Raw genomic sequence first — 24,483 nt, forward strand, 5'->3', positions numbered from 1 at the left:
ACTGAACTTGATAGACTAATGGGCTGACTTGGTCTAAGGCAGCTTCCTATGGCACTTGGGCCCCCAGCTGGTCCAGGCTTTGTGTGTCAAGGCCAACAACGTTGAATCGGGGCCAGTACCCTTGGGAGCAAGTAGCATGGCGGTAGGGAGCCTGTGCCCCCTCCCCAATGTCATGGGACTCCCAACGGCTCTGATTTATCTGGAGCTCTTCTCATTCCAAACAGTTGCACACGTTTCCCACTCTGGACCTGGGAATCCCACTGCCAAGCTCTGGAAACCTTTAAACTATGAAGTTATTTTAGCCCGCGTGACATGGCACCTGAATTATCCAGTTTACTGGAGGGGAGGGAGAGCTTTGGAGCAAAGCCGAAAGGCAGCCTCCCCCCCCCCCCCCCGGGGTGGAATAAAAACAGCTGCTGTGCCTGGCGGCCAAGGAGTGAGCGTTGTGGCTCTGAGGTAGGGGGGACCATGGAGATCTTCAGCATTCAGCAGTTGGTAAGCAATGGAGGGGTCGGGTGGGGGGCTGAGGGCAATCCAGAGCAAACTGGGAGTAGCGGGATGGGCGCTCAGCTCAGAGATGGGCAAACAGCAGGCTTTGGCTCTTGTTTTTTTAATGAGAGCCTTGAGGTACACCAGCCACAGTTTGGTGCAAAACAGTCTGGTGCCAGGCATGTGTGCGTTGAGAATTAAGGAACAGGATGTCTCTGTGAGTGTCTGCTCAGCCCAGGAATTTGTGACCAGGACCAGGACTGAGCTGGATTGTTGCAATTGTTGAGGCAATTAGTTAGAACCCCTTGCAGGCATACTGCACATCACCTAGAAATCTACTCAAAGGCTCCACTGTGCTTTCTTCCCACACCTGCCGTAGTCCTTATTTGGGTGGTAAGGTTCTCTGATCCAGGACTGCTCCAGATTGCGGGGGCAGGGCAGGGGAGTCACACTCCAAGTGTCCGGCGGTGTGGGTTGGGGTGGCCAGCTATGCGTTGCCCCCAAAAGAAGACAAAAGGGCCAGCAGTTTCCATATGGCCATTTAGTTGTAGACATGCAAATTTAGAATGGCGCTCATTTCAACAGGAATGCAGTACAATACAGCCGACCAGCAGGTGATGGGGGTGTGCCTGCTGCAGCTCCAAGGTAGCCCCCCTGAAGGCTCTGGGGTCAATGCCCAACAATTAAATTTGCTGTCAAGGGACGGGTCGTGGCTCAGTGGTGGAGTATCTGCCTTGCATGCGGAAGGTCCCGGGTCCAATCCCCAATGGAATCTCCAGGTGTGGGGCTGGGCGAGAACCTGCCTGAACCCCCCCCCCCCGAATGCTGCTTCCAGTCAGTGCAGGCAATACTGAGCTAGATGGATCGGTCGAACGCAGCCTCCTATGTTCCCTTGCTGAATGAGCTGAGACTGAACGAACTCCTGAGACTGACAGTAAGAGCTGTTTGACAGTGGAATTTGCTGCCCAGGAGTGTGGTGGAGTCTCCTTCTTTGGAGGTCTTGAAGCAGAGGCTTGACAACCATATGTCAGGAGTGCTCTGATGGCGTTTCCTGCTTGGCAGGGGGTTGGACTCGATGGCCCTTGTGGTCTCTTCCAACTCTATGATTCTAGGATTCCTTCCACTGCCTTATATGTGCAGATGAGAAGGATGTCTCAAACAAGCCCGCCAGGCCTCCCCTGGGCTGCAGCTGGTGTCTTATTTTGGCTGCTGTGTCCAGCTGAAGCTCTGCTTGCTGCCTCATGGAGGTCACCCAAGACCTCTGGGTGTCCTCTTCCCTGGAGGCCTAAGAAGGAAGGGAGCCGCTGGAGTGACTGAAACTGGGGAGAAAAGAGCCATTCCGTTCATGCTTGGCCTGTGACAGCAGCAAGGCCTAGAAGCTATCGCATTACTCTAGTAATGTTATGCTCAGGCGCTGCGCATCTGGGGGGTGGGCTGCCTCAGGTGGCACATGTTGAAACACTATTTAAGGGTGTGGGGTGTGTTTTCTAACCTGTAGGCTGCCTTCATTATTTCTGGGGTCATCCCTGCCAAGCTTCAGGGGGGTCCTCTGAAAGTGGGGGAGGGGGGAATCAAGAAAGGCAGGAGCAGAGCCTGAAAGGTGCAGCAAGACTTTTTAGTGTTGACCCCAGCAGAAGGAGGGGGAGGGGGAGGGGGCGCCCTTTGGATTCCATCCCAGGCAACCAAATGTATTTGTAATATATATATTGGAAAGGAAGCATAATGGAGGCTTTAAAAGAGGAATGGACTAATTCCTGGAGGATGAGGCTATCAGTGGGTACTAGTGATGGCATAAGGCCATTGCAAGCCAGGAGAGTTTATTCAACAATTCATCTGCTACATTTATAGCCCAGCTCCACCTCACCCCCCGAGCTGAAGGTGACACACATGCTCCTCCCTGCTCCTTGTTTAATACAACAACCCTGTGAAGTAGGTGAGGCTGAGAGGCCGTGACTGGCCCCGGGGTCACCCAGTGAGCTTTGTGACTGAATGTAACCCCGAGCTCCCAGGACGGAGTCCAGTTCCACCCCACCCCACTGGCTCTCTTCTGCTTCCCAGAGTCCTGGACCCCCAGTGCTTCTTGCTGGTTTCCCCTTGGGCTTCCTAAAGGCATCTGGGTGGCCACAAGGGAGAAGAGGATGCTGGACTTGAAGGGCTCTTAGGTGTTTGGGTTTTCTGCCTCGCTGCCAACATGTCTCCTGTGGTCTCTGTATGGACCTCTCAAGCAGCGCGTTTTCCTTTGGCCAGGGAGAGCGTGGGGCTGGGTGTGAGCAGACCACGCTGAGCTACAAGCAGTCAGGAAATGATCGCCCTCTTGCAATGACTGGGACGGGCATGAGAGCCTGGGGGTCATCGGAATGAAGTTTGCCCAGCGGCTGATCCCAGTCACCTGCTAGTGCCTGGGGATTTTCCACCCTGGAGACGTCCTGCCTCAGGCGCCCAAATGTCTCTAGTCGGCCCTGTGGTGGACAGTGCTGACTATGCCCTTGCGGGAGGAGGGAGCGTTCACCGCACATGATGTGTGTTCCTGAGCCAGGGGCTGCTGCTTATATACATATCCATATAAATAGAAGTTGCTTCATCAGTGCCAGGAGGAGCAGGCGGGGGGGGGGGGGAATGTTGCAAGTTGGCCCTGGCCCTGGGCACCCTTTCCTCTTGGCGGGAGAGGAAGGTGGATCAGCAACTTCCAGAAACATGTAAACTGGGCTGAGGGAGCAGCTGGCTGTAGGCAGGGTGGGAGCTTAAGAGCAGCTCAAGAACTTCAATGGGCGTTCTGGGGCCAGGTAGGCTGCTGTGGATTCTGATGCAACTGAGGCAGATTGTGCACCTTTGGTGCATTTGTGAGATGACCTCCTTAAGTTATTTTGTACACCTGCAAAACTTGGGGCTCTCCCTCTCCCTCCCACCCTGTTTCCCGCCCTCCTGCCCTGCCCTGGTCCATTTTATGAATTCATTGCTGTCATTACTGTCTTTATATCACCTCCTTCCAACAAGGAGATCAAGGTGGGGGACCCAGTGAGTTTCACAGCTGAGTGTGGTCTCCCAGGTCCTAGTGCAACCCTCTAACCACAGAGGTACCACAGAGGCTACAATCCCAGCAGTGCAGGAAACTGCCTTATAGTGAGTGAGCTCAGTGATGTCAGTGCTTTCAGGCAGCAGGTCTCCAGAGTTCCAGGCAGGAGACATTCCCAGCCCTACCTGGTGGTGCTGGGGATTCAACCTGCACCTTCTGCATGCAAAGAGATGCTCCACAGCTGAGCTATTGACACCCACCTCCAGAATTTGCAGCCAGAAGGAGGGATATAGACACTTTGCTGGAAGAGAGAGGGGGGCCCAAGACAGTCCTCATGCTCCTGCCTTTTTCCTTCTCCCGCCAGGTAAGTGGCGAACGACATGACGAGAAAGGGAGAGGTTTTGAAGTGCTGTCAGGAAGCGTGGCCAGGGAGCCAGAGAGATGGCGGTCAGGCCCGGCAGGGGTGTGGGAAGCAGTCAGCAAGGAAAGGCAGAAGGCAGAAGATGCGAAAAAGAAAAAGGTGGGTGAGAAGTTCCACCTTGCTCATGGGGGGGGTGGGGGGTGGGCAGGGGCCTGTCTCCCCCGCAGCCACAGGGGGGGCAATAGTGGACAAGAAGGCTCTTGTCTGGCAAGCCAGCTGGCCAGCTGTTTCTTAGTCCCCCAGCAGTCAACCTGCTAAACAGACAATGCAAAGGTGTGCACCTGGGATCTGTTCACGCAGCTGAGCCAGAGGCTGACCTGCGTTCCCAAGGCATCACATGGCACTTGAAAGGTCAAAGATGCTTACAGACATGGATGATTTAGCAGCAGCAAACTTGGGCAGTTCTGCTTGAAGCTGGACTTGGAAGAGCAGCTCTGCTTCCAGATTTCTAACTCAATGTAGTCAACTGGGCAGGTCCACCCCACTTTCCCCCAGACTTCATTGTAGGACGTGGGGAGGGGAAAATGCTATGGGACTATTGTATGTTGGGAAAGGACTAAATACTCCCTGCACTGTATTCTCTGAATGTGATCACACACACCCTGCTTCCTATAGCAGTTTGGAGTATGTGTGTAAACAGATGTAAAGGCAATGATATTCGGGAAGGAGAGAGTGAAAGTGATAGAGCTGATTCCTACAAACGAGAGGCAGGCCACAGAAAAGGAAATGGCTAGAGCACATTCTAGAGAATGGTTGAGCAATCTATATGAATACATATCTGGAATAGCAATGCAATGGATCATCTACACTGTGTTTCTCAAACATGGGTCTCCAGCTGTTGTTGGACTACAACTCCCATCATCCCTAGCTAGCAGGGCCAGTGGTCAAGGATGATGGGAGTTGTAGTCCCACAACAGCTGTAGATCCAAGGTTAAGAAAAACTGGTCTACCTTCGGGGAGATTATGCTCTGGACGCTCTGCTTCTGTTAAATGTCACTGAAGACTGAATCCTCTTTCTGCTTTGATCTCTTAGCCCTTCAAGGGCCACAAGATTCTGTCGGCTCTGTTGCACTTATTGATGGATTGAATTTATATCCTGTCTTTCCTCCTAAAGGAGCTCAGGGCAGCAAACACATACATAACAAAACATTTTTTTCAAGAAAGCAACAGACAATTGGGAGCCTGAAAGGGCACTCCTGATGACTCTCTCTGGGTCTGGTTCTGCTCGGGAGCTCTCAGTCGGAGCCCCTGCATGGAGCCGGGTCCTGCCCAAAAGCAGTTGCAGCTGTTCCCTGTCAAGGGGATACCAGGTGGGTGGCTGCACCCCAAGTGGCCCACGCGGGTTGAGGGCTGTCAGCATCCTGCCCTGTGGCTGGGTCCCATTCTCCACCCCTGGTTTACTGTGAAGCAATGTGGGGCAGCCTCCTGAATACAGTGAGCACCAGGAAGAGTGGCAGGATAATTTGAACTGTGGCAGACAAGCAAACACTTCCCTGCTGCAAAGCAACCCTGCACAAACCCCACTGAAATGCATGGAAGCTTTGCAAGGGGGCGCGGCAAAGCTCTCCCACTGGGTGTCCCAGGCCTCCCCTCCCCCACTGCGGCAGGTGCTGTGGGGGAAGCCGGTTGCCCACACATCTCCTTTCCCCCGTCTCCTTTCCAGCTTGAGACACTCAGCAATTCCAGGCTGAAGCTAGACAGCCTGCAGGACTTGGAGGCGATTGTCAAGCTTCGCAAGAATAAGAAGAGGTTGAAGAAAGTGGTCCGCCCCAAAGAACGGGAGCCAGAAGTGATGGTGAGGCTCGCTTTGCCAGAAGACTGTGTGCTGCAGCACAGGGGTAGCCTTGACACACTGCTTTGGAGGGAGGGGGCTGCGCTTCCCCTGCAAGAGGAAGTTTGTGGCTTGGACCTAGCTTGGCAGGCATTCATCCCCCAAAGGTTCTTGCGTTGGTGCACCACCAATTGCATCTCTTCTCAGAAAAACCTGGTCTTGTCACAGGTATCCATGCTTGGATAGCATCCCAGACAGACTGCCTGTGAGACTGCCTGTGATCAGCACTTACGAGCTACTATGGTGCCCAGGTTACCAACTGCGTCCCATCATAAGACAGCTTCCAATTTATTTTTGGGTGCAATTTAAAGTGCTGCCCCCTTGCAAGCCCTAAATTAATTAGGGGCTGGTGCATCTCTCATATGAACTCATTCAACATACCAACATACCCAGATCTGCTTTAGAGGTCCCCTTTATAGGGCTGGGGCATGACATTTTGCTACCTGAAGCAAAGGGCAAGATGGTGCCATCACATTCCATACCCGGAATTCAAGTTTCACCTTCCGCACCACCAGCAGGACAGTGTCTTCTGCTGCATCCCTGAGAGCAGACGCTGGCTTAAGGGTCCCCAGGGGAAAGGTGGGAGATGGATGCTCTGCCCACCAGCATTGGCACCTGAAGCAGATGCCTCCCTCTGCCTAATGGGCAGGGCTGTCCCTGCCCATCCATCCACCTTCAGGGCTAAGCAAGTTGGCTACAGACTTTGCAATGGAACAGCCATATTGTTATCTCTGAGGCACCAACTAAACCTTTCTTTTTATAAGTAAAATTATTAGCAGAATTATTAGTAGTAAAATTATTTCTTATTTAAGCAGAATTTGTACATTGTTCAACTAAAAAACCCCTATTATTATTAGTAGTAGTAGTAGCAGCAGCAGTAATAGCAGTAGTATTGCTTAGTTTTGGGGTGGGGTGAAGGTGGACAAGGCAGACCGAGTGCCCCCTCTCTTCTAAGGGGGACAGGCACCTTGTGGAAAAGCAGAGTTTGACTCCTATCCCCCTCCTCTATAGACAGAGCCTGTGGGTCCAGTGCAGTTTCTTCAAGCGGCACTGGAGAACCGGATTCCTGTCATTGAGAAATACCTGGCAGATGGAGGGGACCCCAACGCTCATGACAAGGTAAAGGGGGTGCTAAGAAACGCAAGCCTCCTGCTTCCACCTGGAATTTGCCTAATGATGAAAAAGGGAAAGGGGGATGGGGATGGGGTCAGTCCAGGGAACCTACGGCAAAGGCAAGGATGGCAGCTGGGGTGGAGGATATTAGCGAAGGAAGGGAGAGAGAGGCAAATTTGCCCAAGATATATTGGTGTCAAGAGCCAAAAAGCACCTCCCCTTTTATTCAGCCTTAAAGGATGCGATCCCCTGGGACGTTCTCTTGCACAAGCCCCACTGAAAGGAACCTACCTGATATTGCGCAACTCTCGCTCACTCTGCAGGAGATCTTCTCTGGGGAGTGTGGTTGTTTTAGATCATTTCACTTAAGTCCAAAACTCTGCAGCTTTCATCACAGCTGCAGCATCAGGGGCTCTCACAGCATTCGCTGGAATCAACCCCCCCCCCCCCCCCGGTCAGGTCTCTCTGCCTCCCCAAATTGCACCAGGATTCTCTCCATTGGAGGCAGTTGCCTTGGTTTTCTTTGGTTGGATTGAATGGTCTTATGGGGAACCCCCTTTAGACACTCAATTATGAAACACACAATTAACATTTCCCTTCTTCGTCCTGTCCCCCCCCCCCCCCCGCATTATAAGCACTTCCACATTCCTGATGCATTAGACCAAACAGCAGCAAAAAACAGTTTGCCAGCTCTGATGATGGAAAACAAAAAGACCCAGCGTATGTAGCTTTGCATTCCAAACTCACTTAAATCACGGCACTACTGGGGCTCCCGGAATAAAATTGAGTTTGCTTTTCCTCCTGCCCTGATGCAAAAGCACATTTACTTTGGAATAGCCTCATTTTGGTGTAGAAGAGGATAATATATTTTACAGTAAAAATAACAACATGAGCTCCAGCTCCCACCCCCAACTTTTGGTCACTTCTTCCATCAGCTGCCACTCTCTGGGATGGTCATTTGATTGCCCCTCCCCCAACGCGCCAAGAACCCCAAGATCCGGTCATCTGAGTTGATTCAATGCATGAGTTTGAGTGGATTGATTACATCTGTCTAAATTTGTATCAGTGGAAAACAATCATTCCCAAACAATGGTTTTAAAATTCCAGGTGTTTTGTGCCAGGCATCACCTCAGAAGTGCAGTTCTTGCTTCTCTCTCACGCGATGAATGGTTGCTAAGATGGCCCTTGGCTATCTGCAGTTTTGATAGGTGCTTGTATCAAAAATATACATCCAGAGTGCAAGAGGAGCGTGGCTGCAGGATCAGGCCAAAGGCATCCTGTTCTCTTAGTGGCCAAGCCAGATGTCTCTCTGCATGCGATGGCAGCAGCTGCCATTCAGAGTCACTCTAGCCCTTGCGGCCAGCAGCCAAGGAGAGCCTTGTGCTCCTCCACGAATTTGTCCCGTCCTCTTGTAAAGCCATCCAAGTTGGTGGCATCACTACATCGTGTGAGACAAATTCCATTGTTTAACGTCTGTGTGAAGAGCCTGCTGCTGGATCAGGCCAGTGGCCCATCTAGTCCAGCATCCTGTTCTCACAGGGGCCAGCCAGATGTCTGTGGGAAACCCGCAAGCAGGATCTGAGCACAAGGGCAACTCTCTTCCCCACTTTTGATTCTCGGTATCTGGCAGTCAGAGGCAGACTATCCCTGCACAATATGTTCACATGGAGACAGTTGCTCAGCAACTTTTTAAGCTGCATTGCCCCAGAAGCAGACAACCCCCTGGTGGAAATAAAACATCCCCTTTGGGGTTCCCCAGCTTCATTCACTACAAACCCCAAGATTTTGGGTCCCTTCCATACAGGTGCTGAACTTTTGTAGTCGTTTCATGGGGTTTTGTAGCATGAACCCCACGTTTTGTAGGCCCCCCCAACTGAGTAATTGATATACAGTATCAAGCTATGAACCCCTGTTGGATGTATCAGTTCCTCAGTTTGGGAGGCCCTGCAAAATGCAGGGTTTGCACTACAAAACAACTACAAAACTTTGCCATTGTTTTGGAGGGGATTCAAAATGTCATGGTTCGAGGTGAATGAAGCTGTCTTCCCCCAACCCCAAAGTAACAAATGCTTGTCAAAGCTGCTATGTGGCTCTGATCACCAGTTTCTCTGTAGGCAAATGTGTTTCACTGCAGAGGTAAAATCCCCTGCAAAGGAGAATTCCCTCCCTGCTACATCCTCCTTCCAGGTCCCCCTACCCTGAAGTGTTTCCTCTGCTGGGCTGGCTATAAGCCTGGCAGTGAGGATGGAGATACGCGTGGAGAGGGGGAATCAGTGGAAGGGAAAAGCTTAAGCGCCCTTCTTCCCAGCACTTCTCCCCTACAAACATCCCATTGCCCTGTCCCTCAAGTTGCATGACTTTGACAAAGGTCTGCATTTGCTAGAGCAGCCCTTGTCAACCTGGTGCTCTCTAGTGCTGGCTGTGGCTGATGGGAGTTGTAACTGAAAGCGTCTGGAGGGCAAAGGCTGTCCTAGAGTAATGTGCAATTCTGCACTAGGAAGGAGATCCCCTGCCCCAGAAGATGCTGTTTTGGCTTGATGGGCTGCGCCAAGTATCCATCACAGAAGACCCTCAGGTGGATTGAAAGGGGTGGGCAGCCTTGCAGGGTGCCCACCTGTCAAACCAAGGTGCTCCTTTGTGTGTCCTCCTGCAGTTCAGATGTACAGCCCTGCACCGGGCCTGCTTGCGGGGCCATGCAGAGATCGTGGACAAGCTGCTGGAAGCTGGGGCCAAGCTGGAGCCAAGAGACATGGTGAGCACCCAGGGATTCCTGACACCTGCTGATGGAGAAAATGTACCCATCAATCGCTACTTTAACTTCACTCACTGGCTTAAAAATGCTAAAAAGCAGGAGCAAGCCAGGTTGGCTGTTGCCGGGGCCACGATTCCAGCCTAGAGGACAGGCATGCGCTCTCCTGCCTGGCTGAAGCGGGAAAGAGAGGCAGGGAGGGAAAGGTTGGGACCCTTTCCAAAAAGTAGGAAGGGTACACCCACCCCACTATTCTCTTTGCCAACCTGGTGCCCTCCAGATGCTTTAGAGCACAGCTCCCAAGAGCGCCAGCCAGCACGGCTGCATGATGCTGAAGATGCTGGGATTTGTAGTCCGAAATGTGGCAGGCGCCTATTGGCGAAGGCTGCTTTATGCCACAGACTGCCCTTCCCCACTTCCCCGCTCCTGTGCAGCCAGACTTTCTTGTGCCCCAAATGATCTTCTCCCTGTAAAGAGTGGGCTCTGCTTTGACGCAGCTGGACGCGACCCCTGTGCTCTGGGCCTGTCGTGGGGGGCACCTGGAGATCCTCAAGCGCTTGATGGGCAGGGGAGCCAAGATCGCCACACGGGACAAGGTGAGCAGCCTCAGCCAATGCTGCCTGCCCCATCTGGGGGGCGCTGCCTCCGTGACGGAGTCCCCACCGGGACAACGGGGTGGGCTCTGAGGGATTCTCTTTCTCTGGCAGCTGTGGAGCACCCCCTTGCATGTGGCGGTCCGGACGGGGCACAGCGACTGCGCAGAGCACCTCATTGCCTGCGGGGCAAACATCAATGCGCAAGACAAGGTATGAGATGGGGGGGGGGCTCTCTGCCTCTGGGATGTGGGGAGCAGCGGGGGTGGCCAAGCCCTCATTTTGGCTCTGCCCGAAAGTCTGCACTGCTTTTGGGAGGCAAGCTGCCAGCAGAAACCCTCCTGAGTTGAGCGGCTGAGTTCTCTCCCTGCCGCTGGAGGAGCTACGCCTCTGAATGCCGGGAAGCCCCTGCGAGGAGTGAGGGGCTGCTCAGGTTTCTTTGGTGTCTGGATGGCCCTTGAGGATGGGATCCTGGACCAGATGAGCCTTTGGCCTGATCCAGCTGCAGGGCTCTTCTGATGGTCTTTCCTTCCAGGCACTTTGGGGTGTATCCTCAAGCACTTTCAGAAATGGCCCTCGCCTCACAGTGAGCTCTTTGCTTTCGCAGAAGGAATTATGCAAAATAAAAGCAATTGCGCTTGTTTGCATAATATATGCAAGACACAGAATTTCTTTTATCTGACACACTCTGCACACAGCCCTCCTTTTACTGAGTTGGAGCATTCATCCTTCTAGCCCAGGTCAGTTTGTTCATTGCCATTTTCCGTGGGTTCTTGAGACTTCCAGCAGGGATTTTTCCTAGCCTGGGATCCTTTTAGCCAGAGATTGACCCATAGATCTTTTTGCATGCAAAGCAGCAGCTCTTCTGCCGAGCTAAGAATCTGCCCTTAACTGGCCCTGGCGTGGGGGAGGCCAGGCGCGCTTACTCTGCCTCCCCCTGCCCAGGAAGGAGACACGCCCCTTCACGACGCAGTCAGGCTGGGACGCTTCAAGGCTGTGAAGACGCTGCTGATGTACGGGGCAAACCTGGCCATCCAGAATGAGGTGAGGCATGGACAGCGGGGAGGTTTTACCACCCTTTCAGAATGGGCAGCAAGCAGGGAAGAGCCTTGGGCCCCCAGAGCTTGGGCGGGTCTGGTGGCACTGCTCCTTGGTGCAAATGTACCATTTGCTTTCTGTACCACTCTAAGGCCTAGTCTACTGTAGGCTCACTGAGTCTGTAAACTTGTGTCTGGGCTGTATCATAGCAGGTGACAGCTTCAGATGCTAAATGCTCCTGCATAAAAGGGCCCTTCACATAGAAAGGTAGCAGTTCAGGGCAAAGGTCAGTCTATAACCCTTCTCAGCACCATGTAACTTCCCAGTATAGAGGGCTTTTTTAATGAGTGTCCATACCTGCACTCGGAAGCCCAGGCAGATTTACTGGCAGAGTGAGAACTAAGCTGATGCTCAACGAGGATGGGTGGAGGGGGCTGCTTGGGCGAGAAAAGCCCCCGTTGCTTGCCTTCTGCAGCCAGCGGTGGGCCTGTGCCATAGCCTGCCATCCCATCTGTCAAGAAGCCCAAACAGGCTGAGCCTGTAGTGAGGGGAGCAGGGAAGCTGCGGCTCTCCAGGGTGCAGCCTACTGCCCTGTGGTCAGTCCTGCCACAACACCTGCCATGTCTCAGGCTCCCCTTCCCTAACAGAGATTGGAAGGCTTCTTTCTGCCTCTTCCTGGCCTTCCAGCTTGAGGCAGGAAGCGGAGAGGCAGGCAGAGCTGTCTGATGCCGTTTTTTGTTCTGGCAGGAGGCGGTGACTCCAGTGGACCTGGTGAAAGACTGGCAGATGGGCATCCGAGAGACACTGCAGGCCTGTGCCAACCGGCAGCGAGGCCCCCTCAGGAGCTGCTGAGAGTGGGGGACCCTGGGTGGTGGGGTGCTGGCTCTGTGAGCTGACATTCCACCGTACCCCTCCACCAGCTGGGGACCAACTCACTCCCCTTGCCCTTCAGCAGATATGCCCCCACCCCGTCATGACTCTGGTGCCAGCGGGGCACCAGGTACTTATTTGGTGCCCTCGGGGTGAGAGATTGTCCCTGAGGCCTCCCTCTTTTGTCTCAACAGGCTTTGAGGGCGAGTTTTCTGCTCCTCGGAGTGGGCTGGGAGCCAGCCATGCTGGGCCTTCCTGGTGGAGCCGACAAACTCCCTCCCTCTTGTGGCTCTCTGTGGAGGCTGTCACCCGAGGAGAAACTAAGGCACAAGAGATGGCACTTGGAAACCTTGTGGCTGTGATCTGGGGCGTGTGTGGGAATGATGGTCTTTCTTTGGAAACAGGGAAATCCGCTGTCCTCTCTGGCCAGCGAGAAGGGTGGAGGGGGGAAAAGGCTTTTATTACAGGGAGGTGGGTAGATGCACAGCCCCTTCGGGAACTGCCAAAGCAGCTCTATCAGGCAGGGCAAGCAGGAGGTGAGGGGAATGCTGTGGCCGTGGTCCTGCTGCACAGGAACACCTGGGGGGGGGCTGCAGGGCTAGTCCCCCCCCCACCAGACACTAGGCAAAGGACAGGATGGCACACCAGCCTCATTCTGCTCCCAGAAGCTGGTTGTTAATGGCAGTCAACTCTCACTTCAGTGCTGGTGATGGGCGGCAGACAAGCTTAGAGGGTGCCGGGAAGGCCATGGGGCACACAGCTTTTCTCCCAATGTTCCACTGCTCCGCCTGGGCCTGTTGCAGGGCATTTGCAGCAGCAATGGGTAAGCAGCGCAGCACATTAAACTCACCTGCTGGAGCAGCCAGCCAGGGCGCTCGCAAGTGAGGGTGTGCTGAGGCATTGGGAAGACAAAGTAGCCAGCCAGCCACCCCACCAGGCGGAAAGCACTGTCACAGGGAGCTCAGGAGGAACGTCTGGGGAGGGCAGGAGCCCTTGTACTGCGCCCCCTCCCCATCTACTGCCTACACAGCCTCCTCACTCTGCCACATGATAGGGGGACAGAGAACTTGTGATGGCTGCCCTTTCCAAGTGCCTTAACAGTTCTCTTGGGGCTGAGAGTCCAAGGAGGCCTTGGAGGAAAAGGCAGACAGCTTCTGCCTTTCACAGATCCTGGAGGCCACCTCTGGAGCTTAGTTGCAGCCCTCCCTGGTTCAGTGGTGAGGACTGGAAGCAACTTCCTTGTAGACTGGGGAGCCATGCCTGAGACACTTCGGCCACAGCTGGTTATGAACCAAATCTCTGGCGGCCTCCACAAGCAGAAACAAGGATCCTCTCTCAGCTGCCTTAATTTCCCCTTTGAGGCATGAGGGAAGCACCCCAGCTCTTTCCTCTCAAGCATCCCTGTGCCCGTTCCCTTGGGAGACGCCCTGGGCTGGGGCTTTGCACGTGCCCCAAAGGGCATAACCTCTTTGCTCCCAGCCCTTCAAAGGTGCCAGCGACTGCCTCCTCCTTGCCATTCCCAGCCACTGCTGTGGAGCCACATGCCTCCAGGCACGGCCCCCTCATTCCTTGTCTGTTGGAGAAGCAGGATCTTGGCACTGCTGGTTCAGGCCATGACCCCCCCCAACCAAAACATGATCCTCAAAGGATTTATTCTCTGATGCAAAATGGATCTCAAGTGCTGCAGGTTCCACAGTTTGCACACTGCTGGCACAGCTGTTCTTGGCATCACCCCCTTCCTGTTGTTGTTGTTTCTGGAGTGTGCAGAGCAGCTCCCTGACTTTCTGCTAACTGACCTTCACCGTGGAACTGGGTTTCACGTTCTGTATACCTGACATACATACCTGTTGATGGATTTTTTTCAAGGTAATCAGTGAAAGAGCCCCAGAGCCAGGATGGGCATTGCCCTTCAGTGTCTGGTTACCACAATGGTCTACCTTGTTGACCTTGCTGTCTGGTACATGGGTCACACTGGACTCTGGAGAATGAACTTTTAATAAATGTCTGTGGCCCTTCCGTGGGACGCGGGTGGCACTGTGGTCTAAACCACAGAGCTAGGGCTTGCTGATCGGAAGGTTGGCGGTCCCCACGATGGGGTGAGCTCCCGTTGCTCGGTCCCTGCTCCTGCCAACCTAGCAGTTCGAAAGCACGTCAAGTGCAAGTAGATAAATAGGTACCGCTCCAGCTGGAAGCTAAACGGTCTGTGGACAAACGCCAGCTCCCTTGGCCTATAGAGCAAGATGATCGCGCAACCCCTGAGTCGTCCGCAACTGGACCTAACGGTCAGGGGTACCTTTATGCCCCTTCCATTCTGCAGAGAAATGTGCAGAGGGGATTGGAGGAAATTACTTGAATGGATCTTTGCAAACCAATGTGAGGTCTCAACTCTTCTCAAGTTGATCTTGAATCTAAATGTGTCAAAAACAATGTTCTAGCCTCTACTTTTTTTCGGGGAAATTCTGACAAATTCAAGCAGCTCTGGGCAGCAGCACGTGGCCATCTGGAGGATGGGCTCTCTTTGCCAATCAGGTGGTGGAACTTTCTCAAAGGCTGTTGACCTTGACATTTCTGGCCCTTCACTCTGTGAGAAGACAGCCCTCCTCTCCCCCACAGCTGGCATGTCAAACAAGGCCCTACTTAAGGGACTGCGTGGGGCTGACTATGGATGGCTAAACCCCAGTCACCCAAAAGGCTTGTGTTTGTTTTTTTGGAATATGAAACTGATGCGATTCCTCTCTGAACAAGAATAAATCATTGGAAGCCCTGGCTTTGTGCACAGAGTTTTGTGTTTTAGCAAGGGCTGCTCCTGAAATCCTCTCTCTCTCTCCAATGCTCTGGCATCAACTCTTTCTCCTCAAAGGTTGAATCAAGAAAGGGCCCCCTCTCAACCACTGTTGGTAACCCTGCAGCCCATGGCTCAATCGGGGGGGGGGGGATCTTCTGGGGAGCCACATACCTGTGGGGAGGAGGATCAAGGGTGACTGGTCATACATGCCAGCCACTCACCAATTCATAGTTTTCTACAACTCCTCCCAGAGACCATTTTCACAGTTCAAGGACACATTTGAGCCCAGCACCATCTCTTCTCTTCTCCTAGCCTGGAGAAGAGGAGGTTAAGGGGTGATATGATAGCCATGTTCAAATATATAAAAGGATGTCACATAGAGGGAGAAGGGTTGTTTTCTGCTGCTCCAGAGAAGCGGACACGGAGCAATGGTTCCAAACTACAAGAAAAAAGATTCTACCTAAACATTAGGAAGAACTTCCTGACAGTAAGAGCTGTTCGACAGTGGAATTTGCTGCCAAGGAGTGTGGTGGAGTCTCCTTCTTTGGAGGTCTTTAAGCAGAGGCTTGACAACCATATGTCAGGAGTGCTCTGATGGTGTTTCCTGCTTGGCAGGGGGTTGGACTCGATGGCCCTTGTGGTCTCTTCCAACTCTATGATTCTATGATTCTTGAGGACAGAGAAAAGGGCTGCCGGGGTGTAGCCTGTGGAATGGGGGCCCCCAGCCTGGGACTCCTCAACCACACATGGCAGACTGGGAGGCGACCCTGGCAAGAGCCTGGCTGTGGTCCCTGTCACCACAGGTAAGCAAGACTGTCTTTGGTGGAAACCAAAGGAGGTCCTCCTTCCCGGAGCCATGGGCAACCTACAGAGTAAGAGGAAAGGTGGGGCATTTGCATCCCCTTTGCAGAAGCCGCTCACGGTAACAGCTCCCGAATTGTTTTTAGAGGTCGTTACACACGCAGCGTACCAAACACTCCTTAACGCCAGTAACTTATAAATAGATATATAAGATTAGACTATTCCATTTTGAAGGTACAGTCCTTGCAGAAAAACTACAACATAAAGGCAGGTTACAAATAATTTACCTGAAATTATACATTGCATTTAGACAACTTCTGCTGTTGGTTATGGACAGGGAGAGGACGAGAGAGGGAGAAAGGGAAACCAACTTTCTCTCTTTCCCTCTCTTGCTCTTCAGTCCTTTATTTCATTTTAAAAACAAGAACTCCAGTGGGGGAATACTGTAAGTAGCAACTAAGGGTGGGGTGCGGGGACTGTTTCTCTCTGCCAAGCGAGCGTGGAGGGCAAGCATAGCATCCTGTGCTGCCTCTCCAGCCAGAACCCGGCAGCAGCCAAGGAGGACAGCCGAGAACAGCCTTCTCCACCTGGTGCCCCCCAGTTGTGCTGGACTCCTACCCCCATCAGCCATTGAGCAGGAACCATGCTGCATGGGGCTGATGGGAAGGTGTAGTCCAAAACATCTGAAGTGCACAGGCTGGGGAAGGCTAGTCCAGAGGGAAATGCAACAGCAGCTGCTCTTCTAAGCACAAACACAAGGAGCCAGAAGGAGCAGTTACAGGAGGAATGGTGGTCCTTTAGGACTTTCTTCCACCCAGCAGGCCGCCTTCTTGGGTAAACTGCAGCAAAATGCTGCAGATCCTCCATGCACTGCAAGCATTCAGAAGGTGGGAGACTCAGCGCCTGGAATGCCAGCAGATTGATGGGCCAAATCCTGTTGTCCCATCCCCAACCACTCAATAGCTTACGTGAGGAGTCACTTAAACTCCAGTATTTGGGAAACACCAGCACGGGGTGAGAATGGCTCCCGCCCCAGTCCCCACCTGTGCAAACTGTTTTTCAAACCTGTGTTGGATTTAAGAACTAGAGATGCAAAGCAAGGGGGAAGAGAATGAAACTTTAGGTGAAAGTGGCCAGGAGACAGGCATCCTCTGGGAAGGAAGGGTTGCTTTGCAGAATAGCAGCATTCCCTGGGTTGGCACAGACAGAGCCCACCACCCGTTCGCCATGGGGACCCACTTTCTGGAAAGAGGGTGAGCAGTGCAATCCTGGCAAGACAGAGTCAGGCTGCACATGTGGCTCTAGGGAGTGTGGACTTTGGCACAATTTGGGGAGGATGGTTTGATGCCCTGCCTGGCGCCAGGTGAGACTCACGGCTGGTTCAAATGCCCTCGGAGCCTGGCGCTGGCGTTCAGAAGACCAGCAAGGCGGGTGTGCTTGGAAGGTGGGAGGAGCAAGTTTCAGGTCCTGGAGTCAGGCCTGGCATGGCGGCTGGGTGCAGCTACAGTCAAAGGCAGGAAGCGCAACAGCTGCAGAGGGAGGCTGGTGGGTGGGGGTGCCCCAGAGCCAAGCGCTGGAGCCACCAGTGAAAGCCTGGTGTGGGGACTAACAACCTGAAGTGTGCCTGGAGGGTGGGTGGAATGTACATATGAGACCGCTGGGTAGAAGGGAGATCTGTTGCAGGCGGGGAGGAAAAGATCAACACAGTCAGTGGAGCAGAGGAAACGCTGTTGCAATGACACCCTGCTCACACCGACTCCTGCAAAAGTAATCCAGTCCGTAGGCACAGGGTGGCTGTTCTCTGCTGCTCACAGTCTTAGAGATTGCCGCCTCCCCCCCCCCCAAACTCAACCACCCTTTGTCCGTCAAGTGCTGCTCAGAGGACGTCCTGGGTGCTGCAGCCAGGTCAGAGCACCAGAAGCAACCCAAGAGGCTGCTGGCCAGTTTCCTCACAGTTCCAGGAGTCTCTCTGGGATGCAGGAGCCAAAGTGAAAGGCTCCTCGGAAGGACGGCTGGACTCCAGGAGAAGGCGACCGAGATTTCAGAGGGGGCCTCCCAAGACCCCTTGCCCCCAAAGCCTCTAGCAGGTCAGACCCCTGTGCTCTGGCTCTCCTCTTCCAGAAGGTTGAGCTTGCTTCTGCTTTTCCCTGGAATGGGGGGGGGGGGGCAAGGAAGAGAAAGAATGGCAATGTTTATACCCCATCATTGCTGGGCTCTTGGCAGTTTGGCAACGAAGAACTGAGCCATGAGCAGGGACTGAGCATCCTGTATGAAAGAAAGAGTAATGGGGAGCCTGCAGCTCTCCAAATGGGACCTCAGGACTGGAAGGCCTCTCTTTGGCCCTCTGCTCTCTCCCCAGGCTTAGTCCTCACCCTTCTTGAGCTCCAATCCTGCCTCTTGCTTGTCTGTCTGTTTGAATGGAGAGGTGTGTGCAGAAAGCAGCCCCTTGCAGAAAGGTCAGCTCCACAGCAGTCGCTCTGCTCACCTTTGCCTCTGGCTCAAGGTGGCATGCTTTCCATCCTCATAGCAAGCAACAGCCCTGCGAGGGACGTTAGGCACTGAGAGGAAGCCCAAGATTACCCTGTACGCTTCATGGCTGAGCTGAGATGTGAACCTGGGTCTTGGCAGTCTGAAATGCCAACCACTTTGCCACCCTGGTTCTTTCAAGCACATCACTGCCTTCAAGGAGAAGCGACCAGGGTTCAAATTCCCACTCAGCCATAAGCGGTCTTGGGCCAGTCACTCTGCCTCTCAGCCTAATCCACCTCACAGGGTTGTCGTGGGAATTAAACGAGGAAGGTGGGGGAGGGAGGGAAGAACCATGTACACACCACCTTGACCTCCTTGGGAGAGAAAGATGCAAGAAATAAATAAATAACAAATAAGTTGAGATTCTGGGAAGCTGAATATCTCATCCAATGCCAATTTCTCTGCTCCCATTAAATTGTAACACACACACACACACAACCCCACAAATACAGTTGTGCATGTTGGGGGGGTAGGATAATACAGTCAGCCAGTTCACCAAGTGCTTGCATAACAGAGTGTGGCAAATACCCACTTGATAAACTACCACCTGTACTCTTGCCATGTGAAGAGTGGAGACACGATTTAGCCCTGGGAAGGAGACAGATTCTCTCTCTTGAGTCTCACTGAAGGGAGGAGGAAAGCAGGCTAGCATGGAATCAGGACAGCGAAATCCAACCGCCGCCCCCCCCCCCCCCCGGATCTCCCCTGCCCTCTTGCAAGGTGGGCCCACCCCTTCCTCCCCTGCACAAAAGAGCCACATCTGGTTAAGGTGGGAAAGGCAGGATGGGGGGGGGGGGGAATTAGCGATCCAACAGACAAAGGTCTGGTTTGCAGATGCTACAAGAATTAGATGGTAGAAAGAACTGTTCCACTTTAGGGTGCAGCCAGGAGGGTTGGCGCTGCCCTCGTTAAACAACGAACACAAAGCCCCGCAAGCAGAAAACCTGCAGAAGAGAAGAAGTAAGGGGAACATTCAAACAGGCATCTCCCACTTGCATTCTGACATGATACAATCATTCTACTACTTCTGAGTAGACCCAACCTAAGATGGGTGCTCTTAATGACCCATCCATCAGGCCAGGGGTTGATTAGTTGAGTCTTTCCCCCTGACAGCTCCCTCCTGATGAGATGCAGATTCCATGGGGAAGGAGGGAAGGAGTAACCCAGTTAGCCCCTACGGTGACTTGGTCATTCAAAAGTTCTGCTTGTCATACAGCAATCACACAACTGGGAGACTAAACAAGGACTAGGCAACCTATGGCCCTTCCAGGTGTTGCTGACCATGAGCCATGCAGATGGGGCTGAAACCCAATAACCCCCAGAGGGCCTGCTGCTGCCCTTCCCCTGGGTCCAGAGGGCACTGTAAGGAGAGGGGAAATGCAGGAAGGGAACCAACTGGATATATTTACCTTGTGGTTTTCAAACAAAAAAGGCACTCCAGACTATGGCAGAGAGGCCTGTATTAAATGCAGTTCTCAATTGTGCCAAAGAAAGAGAGATTGAGCGGGAAGGCTGGAGGGAGAAAGGAAGAAAGAGAAGAGGAGAGATGGCAGTGTTTAGCTCCTGGAAGGACAGTGCAGAAGAAAACGCGTGGAAAGGAAAGACATACAGCTTTGCTGGGCAAGGAGCCCCACTGGCAATGCCCCTGTGCTCCTGCATCCAGACCAAGAGTCGCCTCCTCACCTTCAAAACTCTCACCTTCACTGCCTCCCCCACCTGCCTGTCTCTGAGCTCTTATGTCCCCAGATGACAGATACAGCCCTGCCTGCAACTTGCCATGTCTTTCTGTGTCTCATGCTCATTGTCATGCCTGGGACTGCCTCCCAGAAAATCAAGCCTCCTCTCCCTTCCTTCTTTCAAACTCCTCCCTTGAAACCCACCTCCCTTTTTCATGAAGCCTTTGGCAAACACCCCTGATCCCCACGCCCTTTGGCAGCCTTTGCCAACCAGGTACATTCAAGTGTGTCCACATTAAGCATTCATACTGAGTCTTAATTGCATTTTTATTGCTTCTTTTTATTTATTTTTATTTTATCACATAACAATTTGAAGTTTATGGAAATACAATATAATAAATAAAAGAAGCCATAACAATGCAATCAAAGATCATACAGCACATTACAATTACTGCAGGAGACAGAGACAAGTGTGCACCCCTCTCTCATAACACTAGAATTCACAGACATCCCATGAAGCTGAATGTTGGAAGGTTCAGGACAGGTAAACAAAGTCCTTCTTTCTTCACGCAGAGCGCAGCTAAACTATGGAATGTGCTCCCAGAGGAGGATAAGGTTCCCAATGGCTCTGCTCGGCTTCTGCGGTCGGAGGCAGGCATGTTTCTGAGCACCAGTTGCTGGAGGCTACAGGAGGGGAGGTGCTCTTGTGCTGAGGGTGCGTGTGGGTTTCCCTTGGGGGCAACTGCTTGGCCGCTGTGCAAACAGAATTCTCAACTAGAGTGGTCATTGGCCTGAGCAAGCAGGCTCTTCTTATGTTTTCAGAACAGGCAGAAAAATAATTTAGAGGTCTGCCAAGACCCTCAGTAATTTCCAAGTGGTCAATTTTGAGGGGGAGGAGTTGGGAACCCCTCTTTTGGACTACAACTGCCATCAGCCGGAGCCAGTGCTCAAGTCCGTGGAAGGAAAAAATGAATGAAGCCTAAGGAGAGTTGTGCTGGAGAAGATCAGGGGGCATCAACAGATATGCCCTTCAGGTGCTGCTGAACTCCAACTGGCTGGTGTTGAGGAGTGCTGGGAGCTGCAGTCCAGAAACACCTGGAGGGCCCCACCTTGGCTGCCTCAGGTCTACCTAGTCCAGCATCCCACAGCCTCCAAAAATCTACAAGCAGGACATGAAGACAATGGCCTACTAGAGCTCCTTGTCAGGGATTGCTCCGTTGTGTCATTCCTTGGCACATGGAGCTCCTATCTAGCCACCAGGCCATGGCGAGACCAATCCTCCACAAAATGGTCTAAGCCACATCTAAAGTCATTTAAGCCAGTAGCCATCACCAAATCTTGTGGCAGCGTCCAAGTTGGAGAGACAATTGGTTGCCACTTCATTTCTGGGCACAATTTAAGGTGCTCATACTAGTGTTTAAAGCCCAAAACGACTTTTGCCACCTTCCTCCCTGCCAATTTTCTCAGACAGATGTAAGATCAGCAGAGGGGGGCCCCGGTCGTTCCACCTTCTTCAGAAGTTTGGGAGGTGGTGGCCTGAGGGAGGACAATCTCTGTGGCAGCCCCACATTGTGGAAATCCCTCCCCACAGAGCTGTGCCTGGCACCTTCACTATCCTGCTTTCAGGGAATGCTGAAGACAAACCTCTTTACCTTGGCATTTGGCACCTGAGGTGTGTGTGTGTGTGTATATATATATATATATATATATATATATATATATATATATATGCAGGTTTTGGTGTCCTCGGGTGTCTTCCCGTGTAAAAGTTGGGGTGTCTAGGCGACGTTTCGACGAGGTCTCACTCGTCATCTTCAGGCTGGTGCTTTCGGCTTCTTGTTACTGGAACAGAGCAGGATCTCAGTGTTTGAGTTCCTATAAATACTGTAGAGGGGGTGTGGTGTATAGCCTCCAATGTTCTGGGCAGAGAGGAAGTTCCCAGGCTAGTGTGCCTTTTCTTCTTTTGTTCCTTAATTACTTGAGAGATATCTTGAGTGATTTCTTGAGTGATATCCTGAGTACCACTTAGGTGGGTCATTAGGTGTGGATTAGTTGTTAAAGTCTTTGTGTCTTGACCTCTTGAACTTTGTGAAGAGTTTTCCTGAGAAGATGGCTGTACTGTACTTAGTTGTGCTCTGGCAGTACAGCCATCTTCTCAGGAAAACTCTTCACAAAGTTCAAGAGGTCAAGACACAAAGACTTTAACAACTAATCCACACCTAATGACCCACCTAAGTGGTACTCAGGATATCACTCAAGAAATCACTCAAGATATCTCTCAAGTAATTAAGGAACAAAAGAAGAAAAGGCACACTAGCCTGGGAACTTCCTCTCTGCCCAGAACATTGGAGGCTATACACCACACCCCCTCTACAGTATTTATAGGAACTCAAACACTGAGATCCTGCTCTGTTCCAGTAACAAGAAGCTGAAAGCACCAGCCTGAAGATGACGAGTGAGACCTCGTCGAAACGTCGCCTAGACACCCCAACTTTTACACGGGAAGACACCCGAGGACACCAAAACCTGCATTCCTGTACCCGTGAAAATCTACGAAAGCAAATATATATATATATATATATATATATTCAGGAACCACCTTATTTCTGTGGTTGTAATTTGTTATAATTGCTTTTGATACTGAATTTTAAATTGCAATCTGCCCTCGGAATTGATTATGAAGGGTGCGTAATAAACAGACTAGACAATAATCATAACTCTGTGCATATACATCAACCGATTTTCCTGACTAGCTCCTCTTCCCTTGTGTTGCATCTGCAGCGCCTGCAGGAATCCTGCCCCATCTCCACCCAAGCAGGCAGCCGTAGTCCAAACGGGTGGAGAAAATGGCAGGTCCCGGCAAGGGTGGGGGCATAAGGGAGCTGAGCCACAGCGCCACCTGGTGACCCACAACGGAACAAGCACATACCTGGCGTGGCATTTTTGTCATTCAGAAGCTTTGTCTGGCTGCTGGGGATGATTTTCAATTCAACTGTGTCAGGTGACTGTGGGGAGTTCTGTATCCTCGAGGCCATGAGAGCATTGAGATACTGCAACCGGGTTACCTGCGAAAAAGAAGCCACAGGTCAGTGAGAGATGATCTGCACCTCAGCCACCATCAGCCTGGAAATCACATGGCTGGTTTGTTCTGTGTTCGCCAAGGGTCCCTGGCTAAAAGCAAAGAGGGGAAAGTGCCATGGCTGGACGCTGCATTAGATGAGCCTTTGGGTTTTTTAACTGGTTAATGCAATCAATTAAAGGTGCGACCCTAGTGATCTGTGATCACCAGAGGATTTTGCCAAAGTCTTGCCTGTACATCTTGCCTAGCTGAATGTGGCCCCCTAGGAGCTCAATATACCTCATATTCCTGAGATTGCAAAAGCAGGGAGATGATCCAGTCCCCAGCAGGGCATCATATATGCTGCAGATCAGCACCGCGACTTGATGGAGGCCTACGATTGCAATTTGGTCAAAAGAAGGAACTTACTCAAGCAGGTGAGCCAAAGTCACACACTATGGAGAAATGCTACAGATTTCAAAGAGAAATCCTATTTGCTGAACTAATTTCAAAAGATCTTTGGCTGGTGGTCAACAGCCTACTTCTCCAGAGTCTTTCTTTTTATGGTGTTTACCTTGATGAACTGCAGATCAGTGAGTGCCCGGACAGTGTAGTCAGGACAGTATGTGGTGGTTTCTGTGCATTCAAGCTGCTGATCACGACGGTTCATCCGGAGAGTGGACACTGGGGACTGATGAACTATTGAAGGAAAGCACATCAGTGTTGCAAATGAGAGGCAGGGAGTTTAGGAATACGGCTTCTAACCCAGAACTCTGCAAGTCCTGCCTTTAAAAAAATGAATGTGTTTCAAGTTCTCATGAATGCAGCCGAAACAACAACTATCTAAACCTATTATCTGTTCTTGTTAAATGCAGTTCTGTAGCTTTTCCTGAATGCCCCCCTTCCTCTGCTGTTGTATGTTTAAAAAAGCCAACAACATATGCCGATGGACAATCAAGTGACTCAGCAGCTGAAGCGTGCAGGGGAAGAAGTCTGTGGATGCCTCTCTTGACGCTCAGGCTGCGGGGGTGGGGGGGAGCTAAAGGGCTTGCAGGGGTCCAATCTGTGGGCGGAGCCAACACTGCCGGTCCTTCGAGGCTGTGCTTGGTTCAAAATACAGGAGCATAAGAAGCCGCCCAATACCAAGTCAGAACCATCTAACACAGTGTGGTCTAATCACCAGCAGCGGCTCTCCAGGGTTTCAACACAAGGACACCCCTTTTAAAAAGTAGCCAGCAGCTCAAGCTCTGGTGCAAATCTCTCATCCCGAAAGGGCTCTCAGTGGCGGGGAGAGGTGGGAAGAAACGTGCGACTCACCTGAAGAAGGAGCTGTCAGGGCAGAGACACCGTAATACGTGAAGGCTCCGTTCTCAAACTTCAGTCCCTCCTTCCCAATCTCGACTTCAACCCTGCCCTGGGAACGAGAAGAGAAAGCAATGCAAGGTGAGAGGGAGGGAGGAAGCAATGCAGAGAGAGGAGAAAGCAGGTTGAGATTTGACCTACTTGAATCTTAGATC

The 24,483-nt window shown here is 52.2% G+C and overlaps 2 protein-coding genes across 2 annotated transcripts in view; one reads left to right on the forward strand and one right to left on the reverse strand.

Moving 5' to 3' along the window:
* The first annotated feature begins 371 nt into the window (after positions 1–371).
* On the forward strand, positions 372–14,883 carry ANKRD23 (ankyrin repeat domain 23). Its single transcript, XM_081870056.1, has 9 exons — positions 372–495; positions 3,867–4,022; positions 5,587–5,718; positions 6,766–6,873; positions 9,521–9,619; positions 10,114–10,212; positions 10,324–10,422; positions 11,155–11,253; positions 11,995–14,883. The coding sequence occupies exons 1-9, from the start codon at positions 469–471 to the stop codon at positions 12,097–12,099; spliced, it is 924 nt and encodes a 307-aa protein (XP_081726182.1). The 5' UTR covers positions 372–468; the 3' UTR covers positions 12,100–14,883.
* A 1,009-nt stretch (positions 14,884–15,892) lies between these two features.
* Positions 15,893–24,483, reverse strand: part of CNNM3 (cyclin and CBS domain divalent metal cation transport mediator 3) — a 32,755-nt gene continuing 24,164 nt past the window's right edge. Inside the window, exons 5-8 of the mRNA XM_081870021.1 lie at positions 24,284–24,380; positions 23,541–23,665; positions 22,838–22,973; positions 15,893–17,850 (exon numbers count right to left, since the gene is read on the reverse strand). Coding sequence (XP_081726147.1) covers positions 17,792–17,850; positions 22,838–22,973; positions 23,541–23,665; positions 24,284–24,380 — 417 coding nt within the window. The 3' untranslated portion in view covers positions 15,893–17,791. The remainder of the gene's footprint in view (positions 17,851–22,837; positions 22,974–23,540; positions 23,666–24,283; positions 24,381–24,483) is intronic.

The sequence above is a fragment of the Podarcis erhardii genome (genome assembly GCF_964252035.2).
Source record: "Podarcis erhardii genome assembly, chromosome: 7".
Classification (NCBI taxonomy): Eukaryota; Metazoa; Chordata; class Lepidosauria; order Squamata; family Lacertidae; genus Podarcis; species Podarcis erhardii.

Coding starts and splice junctions, on each gene's coding strand:
- ANKRD23 (XM_081870056.1), top strand. CDS start 469: ATGGAGATCTTCAGCATTCAGCAGTTG. Junction 496..3,866: donor TCTTCAGCATTCAGCAGTTG/GTAAGCAATGGA, acceptor TTCTCCCGCCAG/GTAAGTGGCGAACGACATGA. Junction 4,023..5,586: donor AAGATGCGAAAAAGAAAAAG/GTGGGTGAGAAG, acceptor TCTCCTTTCCAG/CTTGAGACACTCAGCAATTC.